The 14,241-nt window shown below is 43.2% G+C and overlaps 1 protein-coding gene across 1 annotated transcript in view; it reads left to right on the plus strand.

The window, feature by feature from the left end:
• The first annotated feature begins 1,423 nt into the window (after window positions 1-1,423).
• Window positions 1,424-14,241, plus strand: part of LOC134500997 (L-gulonolactone oxidase-like) — a 35,090-nt gene continuing 22,272 nt past the window's right edge. Inside the window, exons 1-5 of the mRNA XM_063308564.1 lie at window positions 1,424-1,540; window positions 3,661-3,762; window positions 4,413-4,538; window positions 6,461-6,555; window positions 7,566-7,656. Coding sequence (XP_063164634.1) covers window positions 1,538-1,540; window positions 3,661-3,762; window positions 4,413-4,538; window positions 6,461-6,555; window positions 7,566-7,656 — 417 coding nt within the window. The 5' untranslated portion in view covers window positions 1,424-1,537. The remainder of the gene's footprint in view (window positions 1,541-3,660; window positions 3,763-4,412; window positions 4,539-6,460; window positions 6,556-7,565; window positions 7,657-14,241) is intronic.

Consider the following 14,241-nt stretch of genomic DNA (forward strand, 5'->3'; position numbering starts at 1 on the left):
ACTTAAGAGTTGAACATGTATATTATGCTTGTTAAACTACGCTGTTTAAAACCAAATTGATCAGGATACTGAAACAGAGAGGAAGGAAGGGATCTTCCAATCTCCCTGTTCTTCCAACCAGGAACCAAGAGATTATGGTAAGGCTAGAAGGGAGGGGTGGGGAAGGGTAATAATTGCAAGGCAAGACAAAACTACTGACAACAACAACTATAGAGATGCATGAATAGCAGCTGCATTGGGCCAGTCTGGATTGCTATTTCTGGTGTACTCTTCACACACTTTTCTGGCTCCAAAAAAATAAAACAAAAATGTCTTCTCTTCCTATATCTGAAATTTCTCCTGACAACAGAACAATTATATCTAGAAACTGTTCTTTAATGGCTCTACGTTGGCCAGTTGTAGTACACCATAGCTGGAGGACAAGACTTGGTTAGAGAATTCATAGCTGTCTTCACATCTGGAGGTCAAGGTTGGTACACAGAGTTCAGGAAAAAGGCCTCTAAAAATGACACAAAATGTTCTGATGCTCAAGCTCTTAGTGAAATTCATACATTAGAGAAAAGCAAGATGGTGCATATTCATTTACTTTAATGGCAATGGTATGGGATGGACTATACACACTCTAGCTAACATACTAGATAAGACAAAATCAAGATTCTAGAAGGTATTGCCTGACAAAAATACCAGAATGAAACCAACAAGGGAAGGGGCTTGGCAGCTGTTCATGTGAAAATAAAATAAATACTGACCATTTTCGGAAACAGATTGTTCAGTTGATGGACTTTGGTCTGATCTGATCAACAAAGCATGTCTTTTCCTTAATAGTAAATATTTCTGTCTTTGCACACAGTGATTTGTGACAAAGGCAGACTGGTAAGAATTTGGGTGTGTGTGTGTTTACACTTGAAAATCTTTGGTACAGAGTTGGTTCAAGAATAATCCAGTATAAAAAAAAGCAGAGACTTTTTCATCTGATATAGGCAAACTCTGTTTAACTGATTTATTGAGAAGTTTTATAGTATTTCTATAATAACCATGTTTTATTTAGCCATTTTTAAAGGATACATTTTTTCTTAAATGTATGTGTATGTGTGCATATAATTTTCTTTGACTTTCTCTTCTCCAAAATCTATTCCAAATATATGTAATCATATGGTGTTCCTTTCTTCTGTTATTCAATCATATTCATTTTAAAGAATCTATCAGGATTGTCTGTTAATTAAAGAGGAAAGCTGCTTAGTTTTCATCCCAAATCTAATTTCTTAACCCAGAACCAACATTGCAGTTGTTACTCATTAACCCCTTTTTTCCTGGAGAAAAACCCTTATGACATAGAGAGGTATTCCATCACTTGTCTTCTCTCAACTCAGCAGTCCTGTCTGAACTTCTGAGCCTCCCATCTGTCTAGTTTTGCTGTTCTGTGAACACCTAAAAATCCAGCTTTTAAATTTCTCCCCTTTTCTCTTTTAGGGCTCTTTAGTGGAAGACATTCTGTTCTGCAACTCTTCCCTCTGAGCTTCAACAAAAGCCAAGCATAATGGTAAGAATATTTGTTTTAATCTTGGGAGAAACTGCTCTGAAATGATGGATGAGTTGGGTTGAGGAGTCCAAGGAAAGATAATCTCATCCGAAATTATCTTGAAGGCACTGAACTGACAGGAGAGAAATGGTGATTTAGTAGTATTTGGAAAATGAGGCTCTTATTTATTTTATTCATTTCTCTCTTTTATTTTATCACCACTTCCAGACTGGACCACATCAGGGGCAGGTTCTGTAGAACGCTACTCATGGTGCACCATGCTCTTTCCCCAGAAGCAACAAGGTTTCATTCATTGCTCGCCTGCTTAAAACATTCTCAGCACAGTCTGTTTGAAACCTTGGGACAGTTACCAGCAAGAATAGGGAAGCCCTCAGTACAACATGGATGAGCATTCTTTTAATACTGAGATACGAAGATCCCTCCCCTGTGTAGAATATGTATAGTTTGTGTGCTCCAAAGCAAAGCTATCTCTTGCATTATCTCTTTCTAAGAATGCATCTGAAAATTTGTGACTGGTGTGTAATCCTTTGCTTGAAAGTATCCCCACTAACCAGAAAGGGGATACCCATAAGCAAACTACTCATAAAGTTTTTCTAATGGGAAGCAGAGGACAAATGTTTCAAAGAAATAAATAAACTGAACACTAGTATAAACCTGGTGGAAAGCAAAAACACAATTTGCCTTCTGATAAACTGCTGTGAATGATTAGCAAGTCTCCCATGGCAGATGTTTTGTGAGAGTACCCACAAGATGTCATTAGAATTCCAAGTGTGCCCATGGTACAAAAGAGGCTTAGAATTTGAATATTTTTCTGTGAGCTATGGATGCAACAGCTTGGGGGTTGGGAGTGTGTCCTGATTTTTTTCCCCCAGAGGTTTCATGAAGGTAAGAATTATCTTGAATCAAGCTTGACTTCTGCTGGCCACAGACATATGCCCATGTCATTTTCTTGGCAGCAATACAGAAATGGTTTGCTGATGCCTTCTTCCAAGATGGTTGTTTTAATTTCCCAATCTGCCCACAACTCTAGTATTTCCTGATGGTCTCTACTCTTAAGTGCAGTATTAGTCAGGTTTTTTCGAGATCAGCCAAAGCCAGCTATAGTACATACTGCCACCACCCAAGAGCAAACAGTGATTGATCATGAGAGGTTACAGTTGGAACCTCCAACTTCAAAGCCAAATGTTGGAATGTCAGTGGATTTTCATTTCATCAAAGGAACACAGCATCCTTCTCAGGGGTAGTTCACATACCTGACCAAGAGTCATCAGTGTGCAAAAGCCCCTTTTTAAGGCTGAGAATGACATTTGAGTAGTGATCCAGGGCCCATACCCAAGAAAGCGGGCAAGTCCAAAAACAACAACAACAGCAACACACAATAAGCAACTAAGACAGCAACTAAGTTTGGTTTAATTGAATTTAAATGCAAAGTTGAAAAGAAATTAATTCAATAAATGAATATGATTCCTCCTCTCAATTTTTAAATAATTTTTCTCTTCTATCCTATTAAAAATATTGATTTGGCACCCACTTTTGAAAGCAGCCTGGAGGTGGTGGTACATCCGGATGTTCTGAGGACATCAAACGGTCCTGCAGCTTCAGCTGGGTCCTCTGCCAAAATGGTCTGGGGCCAGGTTATTTGTTCAGCATGGAGGTGGTGCTTGCCCAAGTTGTGAGATCAGCATCAGAGGCTAATCTGGTCCATCTTTAAGGTCAGTTAGATCAGGGTTTCTCAACCTCAGAAGCTTTAAGGTCTGTAGACTTCAACTCCCCAAATTCCCCAGGTAGCATTCTTTCATAATGCAGGGGCCACCTTCCAACTATTTCAAAAGGCTTGTAATTTTTTTAAATGAGCTGTCTCACAATACTTGATGTATTAATTGGGAGGGGTATATTTTAGAATCTGTAAATTATCTTACAATGTCTCATTTGGTGCATGTAGTTTGTTTACCATTTTGAGTGGTGTTGGTCCAGTAAGGCAGCCTATAAACAAAGCAATCATCCATGTTTAAAAATCCTGCCCAGAAGGGGGCAGCTGAAACTGACAATTGGTTTTCAGGAGACCTTCTACAATGAATTCTCAGATGGATGGGCTTCCACTATGTGTTTTTGGGCACTAGGTACACAGCGAAGGTGGAATCAGATTCCAGAACTGGGCTAGGACCTATGGTTCCTCTCCAGAAATGTATTTCCAGCCAACAACAGTTGATGAGATCAGAGAGGTAAGCATGGAACATCCAGCTGGGTGACCTTTCCAACTTTCCATAGACTCACTATAGCAGAAGTCAAGGACTCATGGCAAGAAAAATGAAAACTTGCTACAACTCTCCCTGCCCCCATCTTTCCAAAATAAATAATGAAGGATGATTATTTTGGACAGGGCCTTTGTCAACATCTTTTGATTTCAGGAGCAAATTATTGATAATTATTTAAAATAAAAATTTAAAATAAATTAAAAATTAAAAATTAAATAAAAATAAAAATATATATTGATAATATAAATTATTATATCAGGAGACCAAGTAAAATCAAAATACATTTAAGCATATTATGTTAGTAAAATCAGTGCAACAGCAAGGCTTTAAAGTGGGGAATGTGGTGATTGGACTATACCATGTATAGCTTTGTTTTTGAAGTGGGTTTCTCAATCTTTGTTCTGAACATCACTGAGCTAAGTTGTCTCCAATTTGGTAGAAGCATAGAAAAGGGGATTCCAGTTCAACCCTAGGGTAGACAGTCTAGTAGGCTACAACTCCTATTGTGCTCTATCACTATTGTGTCAACCAGGGCTTATGGGAATTATTATACAGCCTAGAGAAAGAGCCAGGTTGCTTACTCCAAATGTGCAAATGTGTAATTAACATCTCTGCAGATCTTGGCTCTGGCCAGGCAGAAAAGCAAGAAAGTGAAAGTGGTTGGCGGTGGACACTCCCCTTCAGACATTGCCTGCACAGAGGACTTCATGATCCAGATGGGAAGAATGAATAAGATCCTTGTGGTAAAAGAAGTGCTTAGCACAAGAACAGCTAGGGCACTGGTCAGATTCATTATTCATCTCTCTTGACTTCAGAATTCTGAAGGCTTCTTTTCTTTTCTTTTTATGAGAAAGGCAGCAAAACCAACAAGACTAAAGACTACTAGGAATGAGTAAGGAGCTCCTAGATGTTGGTAATGGGGTGGAGAGTAGTCACTTCACTATATCTCTGGGCATTATCCATGAAAAGTACATGAAAAGTAGTGTTAGCGCTAGCACTCCAGATATGTGCAAATGTCTTCCTGACCTCCAAGTCACTGTGACGGCCCCAGTACCAGGATCTTAACTTGAGAAATTCTCCAGACAGTCCATTAGAAAGCTTAAAGAATTCATTTATTAAAATCTGATTACACAGGACAGTTGCAAAGCTCTGAATAATGTTTTGGCGCCAAAGCATTCAAATTAAATCATTCCCTCTGACATAGTCTCTCCTCCCTGTCTCACAAACAAACCCATTCTCACTCCTGATCTCCCCCGTCCTTGTTCCTTAGACTTAATTAGAGTCCAGGTGCCTTATCAGCCCATCCTTGGCTCCAGCGGCTTGTGAAGGAATGTGGTTAATGATCTTCTCTGCCTGCAAAGCTGCAAAAGCTGACATGGGTTTGCTTTCGCCTTGGCTGATGCGTGTAGCGGTAGTTTCAAGGCAGGTGTGCAAAGTGAGCCTGACTGTCCTAACAGTCAGAAATCACACTGAGATGAGGAGTAGGTCTCTAGTGTTTATTACTGCTACATAAAACAGAATCCTAACAAACTGAAGAAGCATGGGAAAAACCCAGACAGATAAACCCCGAAAGTTAAGGCGGGTCTGATCTGTGTCTCTTTGAATGGCTGCTTAATTCCTCAGTACTACGCATGCGTTTTCCACCCTGGATAGAGGCCCCCTCCTGCTCGCCATCAGTACTCATGACACTGACAGTCACTATCCCAGCCAGATGACCCATAAGTATCTAAATTACCCTATCCTGAACTTTGGCATAAAACCTGGCCCTATCCTGAAGCATCTACATCCCAAGATAGGCCTTGCACCCTTCATAATGCCTCTTGTTCTGCATATTCCAGAAAACTATATTCCAAATGTTTTTGAGGGGTGGAGGAATAAAGCTCCTGGTAATCTCCTTTCATGTCCTAGTGTTGAATTACCAATTCTTTTATCCTATCCTATCCTGAATCCTGCCCTAAAGCCATGGCAGGCTTCAAGTGGACAGCCTCACTCTCCCCATCTCTAGGATCAGCTGGGTCTATTTGCTTCTCAGATCCATTTGTTGTGATGGACTTTGTTCCATTCCACTGTTTAGTCCAGGTTTTCAGAATTAGAATCCTCTTGAAACACCGTGCTGTTGCCTTTGCTTCGTCTTCAATATTTCCTTAAATATGGAAGGAGAGTTTCAGAATCCACTGATTGGGTTCACACATCATGCTAAACCATAGTTTGCTTTAATTAAGGCTGATCAGCAAAGACACAGTGAGCTGGAATTCTCATATCATGTTAAGCCATAAACCATGTTTAAAAATCACAATGCCTAATTCTATAAGGTTACCCAATGGGGGGTTTTTCCCTTCATCTTTGGCTCTGCATTTAGAACTCCTTGTGCCCACTTTGAAAAAAATCCCAAAGAAACAAGCACAGCACCCCTCTACAACTCATTGAATATTTTTAAAAGCTTCTATGCATACTTGAAAAAGATGCTGCTGCTTTAGAATCAAATATTTAATGCAATTTCTTAAGGCAGAGGCTATTGTGGAACCTGCTGGTGAGAGTTCTGATGCATTTCTTCCAAATTATACTTGGCCCATGCACAGCCATAATACCGTGTTAAGCCCTGATAGAATATTCCTTCCTGGGCCCTTACTTTGACCAACATAACAACACACATCATCTCTTGCAGGTGGACAAAGAGAAGAAGCAAGTGACGGTAGAGGCAGGGATTCTACTCTCTGATTTGAATGTGGAGCTGAGCAAACACAGCTTGGCTTTACCTATGTAAGTAAGCCTTCACTGAGATGGTATATTGCCCAGATCATTGAGATGCACATAAGACCAAATGTTACACCTGGTCTATAAATGTGGCCAAAGGTGTGACAGAATTCTCAGTGGAATTGGATCAAGTCACTTTAAAAGTTAGGGGGAGAGGACTGTTTCAGAGGGTTCCCTCTTGTAAAAGTCTCCAGTGCCAGGTTTCAACACACCTAATTCACATAGTCACATATATTGCAAAGTTAAGATTCAAGGCACAGATTTGCTTCTACGGCAGCACAGAATGTTTTTAGCACAGAAGCTCAGATACAGTTGACTCCAAAGACCTTATAATTGCAAACAAAGGAAATCCCTCACCCTGTTGCCTTTTTTTAGAGAAGCAAATGATTTCTTTTAAAGCAAACTGCAAAAAGAAATGGGCTTATGGGAGCATATGCAAATTCACTCATGTCCGGTGACACCAAGGTGGAAAGAGCTCTTTAATCACAGAAGGATTGAATAAGACTGATTTTTTTCACAGCCAAAGTTATCCAAGAGTAATTACCAACACGTGGGCATCCAAAACTGATTTTTTTTTTTTTGTGCAAGTGGGATGTGGATGAAGATGGGAGAGGAATGTTCCTGGATTTTAGAGGAAGTAAGGAAGGATTCCTGGGGGTGGAGGTGGGTCCCCTGCTAATTGAGCACACCCGGGAACAAGATTTCAGTTTCACAAGGGTCAGAAATCCATGAGCTCCTGACTATAACCTTGCCAGGATGTGCTGAATCCAAGGAACCACAGCAGGATCAGAAATGCAAATCTGTGTCCACTGTCCCTTCATATTCAGTGTCCTATTTCTATGACTTGATGGGCTGTGACATATGTTCAGCATTCATTGGGGCATGTTTTGGAGCCAGAGCAGGTGCAGTTAATTAGCTTTTTGTACAAATGTCACATTTGTTAATATCATTGTCTCAACAGCTACCTCTGGGAGGAATCCCAGCTAAATCTCTCTTTTATGCCTTTTTGGGCCCAGTCTAGGAGCAGTATCAGATGTGGCAGCTGCTGGAGTCATAGGCACTGGCACACACAACACTGGCCTTAGTCATGGCATCTTGGCCACTCAGGTAAGATCCCAATGGGCTGTAACCAGCAGGGTGTAAAAATTTCCTAGCCACTATGTCACGGCAGCAAGTCATTAGAATGCCAATTATTTCAGCTTTGACTCCCCAGTAAAAGAAAATAAGAGAGAGAATAAAGCAGAATCATACTGAAATCCCTTTGTCTGCAAGGCACCACAGGAGAAGTAGTTATTCAAAAGGCAATTTCTGCCTAGATTTCAAAACCCGAGTGGGTACTTGGATGGGAAATCCCAGGGCTATAGACTAAATTGGGAAGCTGAAAAACATCCTGGAAGAAGAAATTAGTAGACCACTTCTGTATTCTTGCCAAAAACGCTACATGCATGTCCATGAGGTTGCTGGGAGTTGATTTCAGTTGGAAGAAAATTTCCCCTTGACCATTAAGAATCTGGCAAATAGTAATGTGTTCACACAATTTGCTTGACTGCCTCCCCCCACCCCACCTCTCACTGCAAACAACCTTGGAGAGGAATTATTTGTGCCCAGAACTTTTCCTTCATATTCCAAGGCTGTGGTAGACTTTGCTAAGGCCTTCAATGCATCACAAAGCTGATGTCATCTCAAGGTCAGAATTTTGCCAGATGATCTTTGTAGTTCATTAGAGCGATGGTGATCTTGCCTTGCAGTGGCAAATCCCAACACACTTGGCCTCTGAACTGGAACCAGACCATCTTTGATGTCCAATTCAGAAGAAGTGCAAGAATCTTCCCAAGCTGCAATTCATAAAAAGCAACTCACATGGAGATCTGATCCAAAAGCTGTGATGATAGGGTTGAGGCATTTAATTCTTTTAATGAACAGCTCAATCTTCTTGCTTCTAAAAATAGAATTTCATTAGAGTTTATTTATTTATTATGGCCAATGTAGCCAACAAATTTGTCACAAGAAATTATTTTTACATTATTTCTTTCTTTAAAAAAATAGGGGAAAAATCCCTATAAGATCAGTGATATGACAAGAGGAAAAGAAATAAACCAGATGGTAGTTTGACAGACAGTGGGATCTTTAGAAGCTTTTTCTCAACTGAGGTGACAGAAAATGCATTAAAAAATATGGCATTTTAAAAGCCATTTGTCTTGCTTGTAAGTGCTTGCAGTGAATATTTGCATATCCAAACAGGCACTGGAGAATTGACATATTATATGGCACTCCCCAGATCTGCCCCCCAAATCAATCAGCGCTAACTGATAAGGTACAAAAGAAGGCAGACTTACTCAAGGACCTCTCAGCCTTGTTTCTGTTGAAAAACAATAAAAATGAGCAAGGAGCAAAGGAACTGTCTTTCCTGAATCCCAGCAGTCAATCATGTGTGGGGTTTGAGAGCTCAGTTTAGGTTTTCCCCCCCGTTCAGCTGCAGTTTATTTGCAGCCAGAGCAGAAGTGCAATTTTCCTAAGGATGGTTGTCCTAAGCCTGTGGGATGCCTGTTGTCCTTGGCTCACTCCCAGGGCCACAACTAGGGTCTGTGTCATCCGGGGCAAACATGGATTCCACGCCCATTTTGGCACCCCCCCAGCACTCATTTTGATGCTCCCCCCAGCGCGGCACCCGGGGCACATGCCCCACTTGCCGCCCCCAGTTGCGGCCCTGCTCACTCCATCTTCTGGACTCAAGTAGACTTCACAACCCTACATTTCAACAATCTGTTCCTGAACCTGTCTGCCCCTCTTCCCCACTTCAGTCACAACAGCATCCTACAAACCAAGGTTATGGTTACTGAGAAAAGGGCCTGGTTGCAAAAGTGCCAGCATGATCACCAGCACCATTCACAGAGGCTATAAAATGCCGTGGAGAAAGGGTAATTTAGGGGCTTCCTAACTCTTTCTTTCAGCAATTATTCTGATTTTATGGCAGGCAAATGCCTGTAACATGTAAGGAGAGCATGCATTGACTATCTCACTGCTTAATGCCTTTTTGTGTGGAATGTGGGCGAGGGGATTTTTGTAACTCCAGGATCTATGGCGGATCAGGGGAGGTGGTGTTGACTAAATGCTGTTTTTTGCACTCTCTTACTGGTCGACTTTAACCTGTTTTGGAGGGGCTGGGGGCAGAGATTGAAACAGTGGTAATATAAAAGTACCCTAAATGGGAAAAAGGAGGCCTTACCAGCAAAGGCGCTGTTCCTGTGGGTGACTGCCATTTTAATTTCCCATAAGTCTTTTAAGAATGGCACTATGGGATGCCAAGCTGTAGCACTATTCCCAAATGTCATGCCCTTTGAGGCAAGCAAACAAGAATGATTTGGATTCTGCAGAGATCTTTATTGCAGGGTATTTTAACAGAAATCTTGAAAACCTGCCAAAACAACTATCCAGCTCAACTTATACCTAGCATAACTAAGGAGAGTTACTCTGAGTGTCTTTCTCACATGACCTCTCCCAGATTCAGGAGTCTTGGGTCGAGCTTAAGTGGAACCCAAAGCTTTGATGTTCCTCTCCCCAATTATCCATAGGCCATTAATAGTAGTTCATGGCTGCTTGCAAAACAAATTGCTCTCCCCAGTTCAGACCATGGTGGCTGGCTAGATTACCCGCCTTTCCATGTGACTGATAATTTCCCCCCCACAAAAATCCATGGATTGTAAGAAGTGACAAGGGAAGGCTGTAAAACAGTAAAAGAAAGTGATGGAAGCTAATAAGAGAGGGCAGGTGATCAACTGAGAGACAAAAGAGATGACAAGATGGCTTTGAGGAACCAAGAAGACATGAAATGTATGAGCAGCTGACAGAAACGGTACTGTAGAAAAAGCAAAGGGGGAAATCCTAGGAAATGGGGCAAAAGTGGAACAATGTTTGTAGCCTTAGTAGATTATTTGCCTAAAAGACTGCCCGTGCTATGAGGGGATGAGGAAGGAAGGCCTGTCTGAGAAACCTCAGCTCCCGTGTCTCTTTTATTTCTTTATTTAATTAATTTTTATCCCGCCTTTACTATTTCTGCCTCTGAGCATCAGTCTCCTACCTAAAAACTTCTAGAGGAGGTTTTACAGTGGCAGGGATTTATTCTGGTGCAAGTGCTTATAAATATGTACATGTCGACACACAGAAGACTGTCCAGAACCAATTGGGAGCAAGACATTAAGAAGTGTGGATAAAAGTAAAATAAAGTAAAGCGCAATGGGAAGATTTAGGTGACCAGGTGCCAAACAGCACAGGGCTCCTGCGGCTTTAACAGTGATCCAGGCCAGAAGCAGGCATTTCTGCAGCTGCAAAGAAAAGGGACAAGGTAAATTCCAAAAGAGACTCTCAAAGTGCAGAATGAGTGTTCAGTTGGAAAACAGCAACGTTAGCAAAAGTAACGCAATGCACATTGAGTCAAAGTATCCTAGCTATCAATACCCTTTTTTTTTTTTTTTTTTAATCATATGGCGTAGCAGGTCGGTGTTCATGCTGCTTTTTTTCTTGCTGGGAACTCCTTGTGAGGTCCAGCAGTCAGATGTGTAGACTATTTAGCCATGACAACTCATGTTGCTCGGGGTGCCCATTTGATGCATCTTGAGTTTAGTAAGCAGGGCATGATGGAGGCATATGTCAGGGTCAGTATCGCTTCGCAATAAGGCACGGACTCACTTAATAGGTATTAAGGATTTCCGGTTTATTGGAATGGTGGCTGACAGAACGAAAAACGGGAACGGGGTTGGGGTGGTGAGGCACCCTGTTTATACCCTCTTGCGGGGTCCCGTGCTCCTCCACCCTTCATTGTCCCCAATCCCTCTTGATGGGCTCCTTGATGGCTGCGTGGGCGTTTTCCCGGTGTCTTTCCTTGTCCTCTTGGTTCCGGTGTGTCCTCCAGGGCACCAGGTGCGGCTTATCGCTGCTTATCTGAAGCCCTTCTTTTCAGCTGTATATGAGTCCATGGGTGTGGGTGCTTTGGGTGCTTGGTTTAAGCACTGTTTTAATTATCTCCTTCCCCTTTTCCTTAATGATCATGATCCACGTTGTGAGGCTCTTTGTGCCTTGCAACGGGGTCATGACATGCTGCCCCCCGAAGATGTCTTTTAGGGTGCTGGTTTCTCTGGGTATGCCTCGTGGAAACGTCTGGTTAGTTGTCTTGCTCTGACATGTTGTTCCTGGACCCACTCTGGGTGGGGGAAATGTTTCCACTTGACGAGGTATTGCAGCTTGCCTCTTTGCTTTCTTGAGTCCAGTATCTCTTGTACTTCAAAATGTTGTTGGTTGTCTATCATGGTGGGTGGGGGGGGGGTTTCCTCCATATGCCATTTGGATGTGTTTGTCGGTTTCAGTAGAGCGCAGTGAAATACCGGGTGGACCCGTCGCAAGTTGTGAGGCAGTTCCAGTTTGAATGTAACTGGATTGATTACCTCTGTGATTTTAAAGGGTCCGATGAATTTAGGTGCCAGCTTCTTCGAGGGTTGCGAGGTTTTTATGAACTTAGTGGAGAGGTAGACCCTATCTCCCACTTTGTAGTTCGGTGCCTCCGCCCTGTGGTTGTCCGCATATTTTTTGTACGTAGTTTGTGCGTCTGCTAGGGCCGTTTGGATGATTGGCCAGGTTGTCGCCAGCTGTGCTGCCCAGTCGTCTGGTGAGCAGGGTGGGGCCTCTGGTTGAGGTAGTTCTGGTATTGGTACAAAGTCTCTTCCATAGACCACCTTAAATGGGGTGTGGCCAGTGCTTTGGTGTACTGCATTATTATAGGCTACCTCTGCAAAAGGTAGTAGGTCCATCCAGTTGTCCTGTTGGTAATTTATGAATGCCCTCAGGAACTGTTCAAGTGTTGAGTTTAGGATCTCTGTAGATCCATCCGTGTGTGGATGCCACGCAGTGGACAGTGCTTGTTTAGTCCCGATTAGTTTTAAAAATTCCCTCCAAAACTTTGACGTAAACTGTGTGCCCCTATCGGTCACCAACCTGCAGGGGGCGCTGTGAATCCTGTATATGTGTGTCAGGAACAGGCGTGCTAGTTGTTGGGCGGAGGGGATGGTCGCGTACGGAATGAAGTGTGCCTGCTTTGAAAAATAGTCTTTTACCACCCAGATTACTGTTTTCCTTTGACTGGGTGGGAGGTCCACAATAAAATCCATGGAGATTTCTTCCCATGGGCGGGAGGGGCTGGCTACTTGCTGCAGCAGCCCTTGGGGTTTCCCCCCTTTCCGTTTGGAGGTGGCACATGTGGGGCAGGTGGCAACGTAGTCTTTCACATCTTTTCTCAGGTTTGGCCACCAAAATTGCCTCCTCATTAGGTGAAGGGTTTTTACGAACCCAAAATGTCCTGCCGTTTTGTCATTGTGTGATCTGTTTAAAATTTCCCCCCGCAGTGATTCTGGCACGTACAAGACTTTCTCTTTCCAGGCGAGGCTGTCCTTGATAGATACATGGTGTCGGTTGTTTTGCAACCATGTATCTGTTTGTAGTGCTTGTGCGAGTCTTTGTTGCCAGTTAGGGGAAATTGAACGGCGGCTCCATTTGTTCCCTGGCATTCGTGCTGGCGTGCACTGATTCCTTGTCTGGCTGCTCGTGACAGCTGGGCATCCCAACTGTTTGTCGGTCCATACTGTCCCCACGATGTCTGAGGTTTGCGTGTCGTCCTGTGGTCGTCGGGAGAGGGCATCCGCCAGGAAGTTCTTTCTGCCCGGTATAAATTTCAGCGTGAAATTGAACCGGCTGAAGAACTGCGCCCAGCGTACCTGCTTCGGGCTGAAGCGTTTAGGCGTGCTGAGAGCCTCCAGGTTCTTGTGGTCTGTCCAGACCTCGAAGGGGCAGGTGGCCCCTTCCAGCAGGTGCCTCCACATTTCCAGAGCTGCTTTTACTGCGAACGTCTCCTTTTCCCATACATGCCATCTCCGCTCTGTTTCGGAGAATTTGCGGGAAAGGTAGGCACAGGGCTTTAGCTGGTTGTCAGAGTCCCTTTGGAGCAGGAGAGCTCCGATGGAAAAGTCGGAGGCGTCTACTTGCACTACGAAAGGCTTGGTGGGGTCAGGGTGTTGTAGCACTGGCTCAGCTGTAAAGAGGTTTTTTAGTCTCTCAAATGCCGTTTGACAATCAGCTGTCCAGTTTAGTAGCGCCCCCGGGTTTCTTGATTTGTGCGTGTCCCCCAAGCCCTTAGTCTTAAGCAGGTCCGTTAGGGGTAATACAATCTCCGCCAGTCCCGGGATGAACCCCCTGTAAAAATTCGTGAATCCGAGGAAACTTTGAAGTTGTCTCCTCGTGCGTGGGCACTCCCACGCCAGTATAGCTTGGGCCTTGCTTGGGTCCATTTCTATTCCTTTAGTGGAAATCCTATACCCTAGGTAGTCAATTTGTTTCCTGTGAAATTCGCACTTGGAGAGTTTGGCAAACAGCTCTGCTTTGCAAAGTTTCCTGAGCACTTCTTTTAACAAGCGTTCGTGCTCATGTTCTGTTTCAGTGTAGATTAATACATCATCGAGGTAAACCAAAACCCCCTTAAAAAGGTGGTCACGCAGGACCTCGTTGATTAATTGCATGAATACCCCCGGTGCATCTGCCAGTCCGAATGGTGGCACCTTGTACTGAAACGTCCCCAATGGGCAGTTGAAGGCAGTTTTCCACTCATCCCCCTCCCGTATCCGTATACGGTAATAGGCTTCCCTTAGGTCC

Source organism: Candoia aspera, chromosome 1, assembly GCF_035149785.1.
Source record: "Candoia aspera isolate rCanAsp1 chromosome 1, rCanAsp1.hap2, whole genome shotgun sequence".
Classification (NCBI taxonomy): Eukaryota; Metazoa; Chordata; class Lepidosauria; order Squamata; family Boidae; genus Candoia; species Candoia aspera.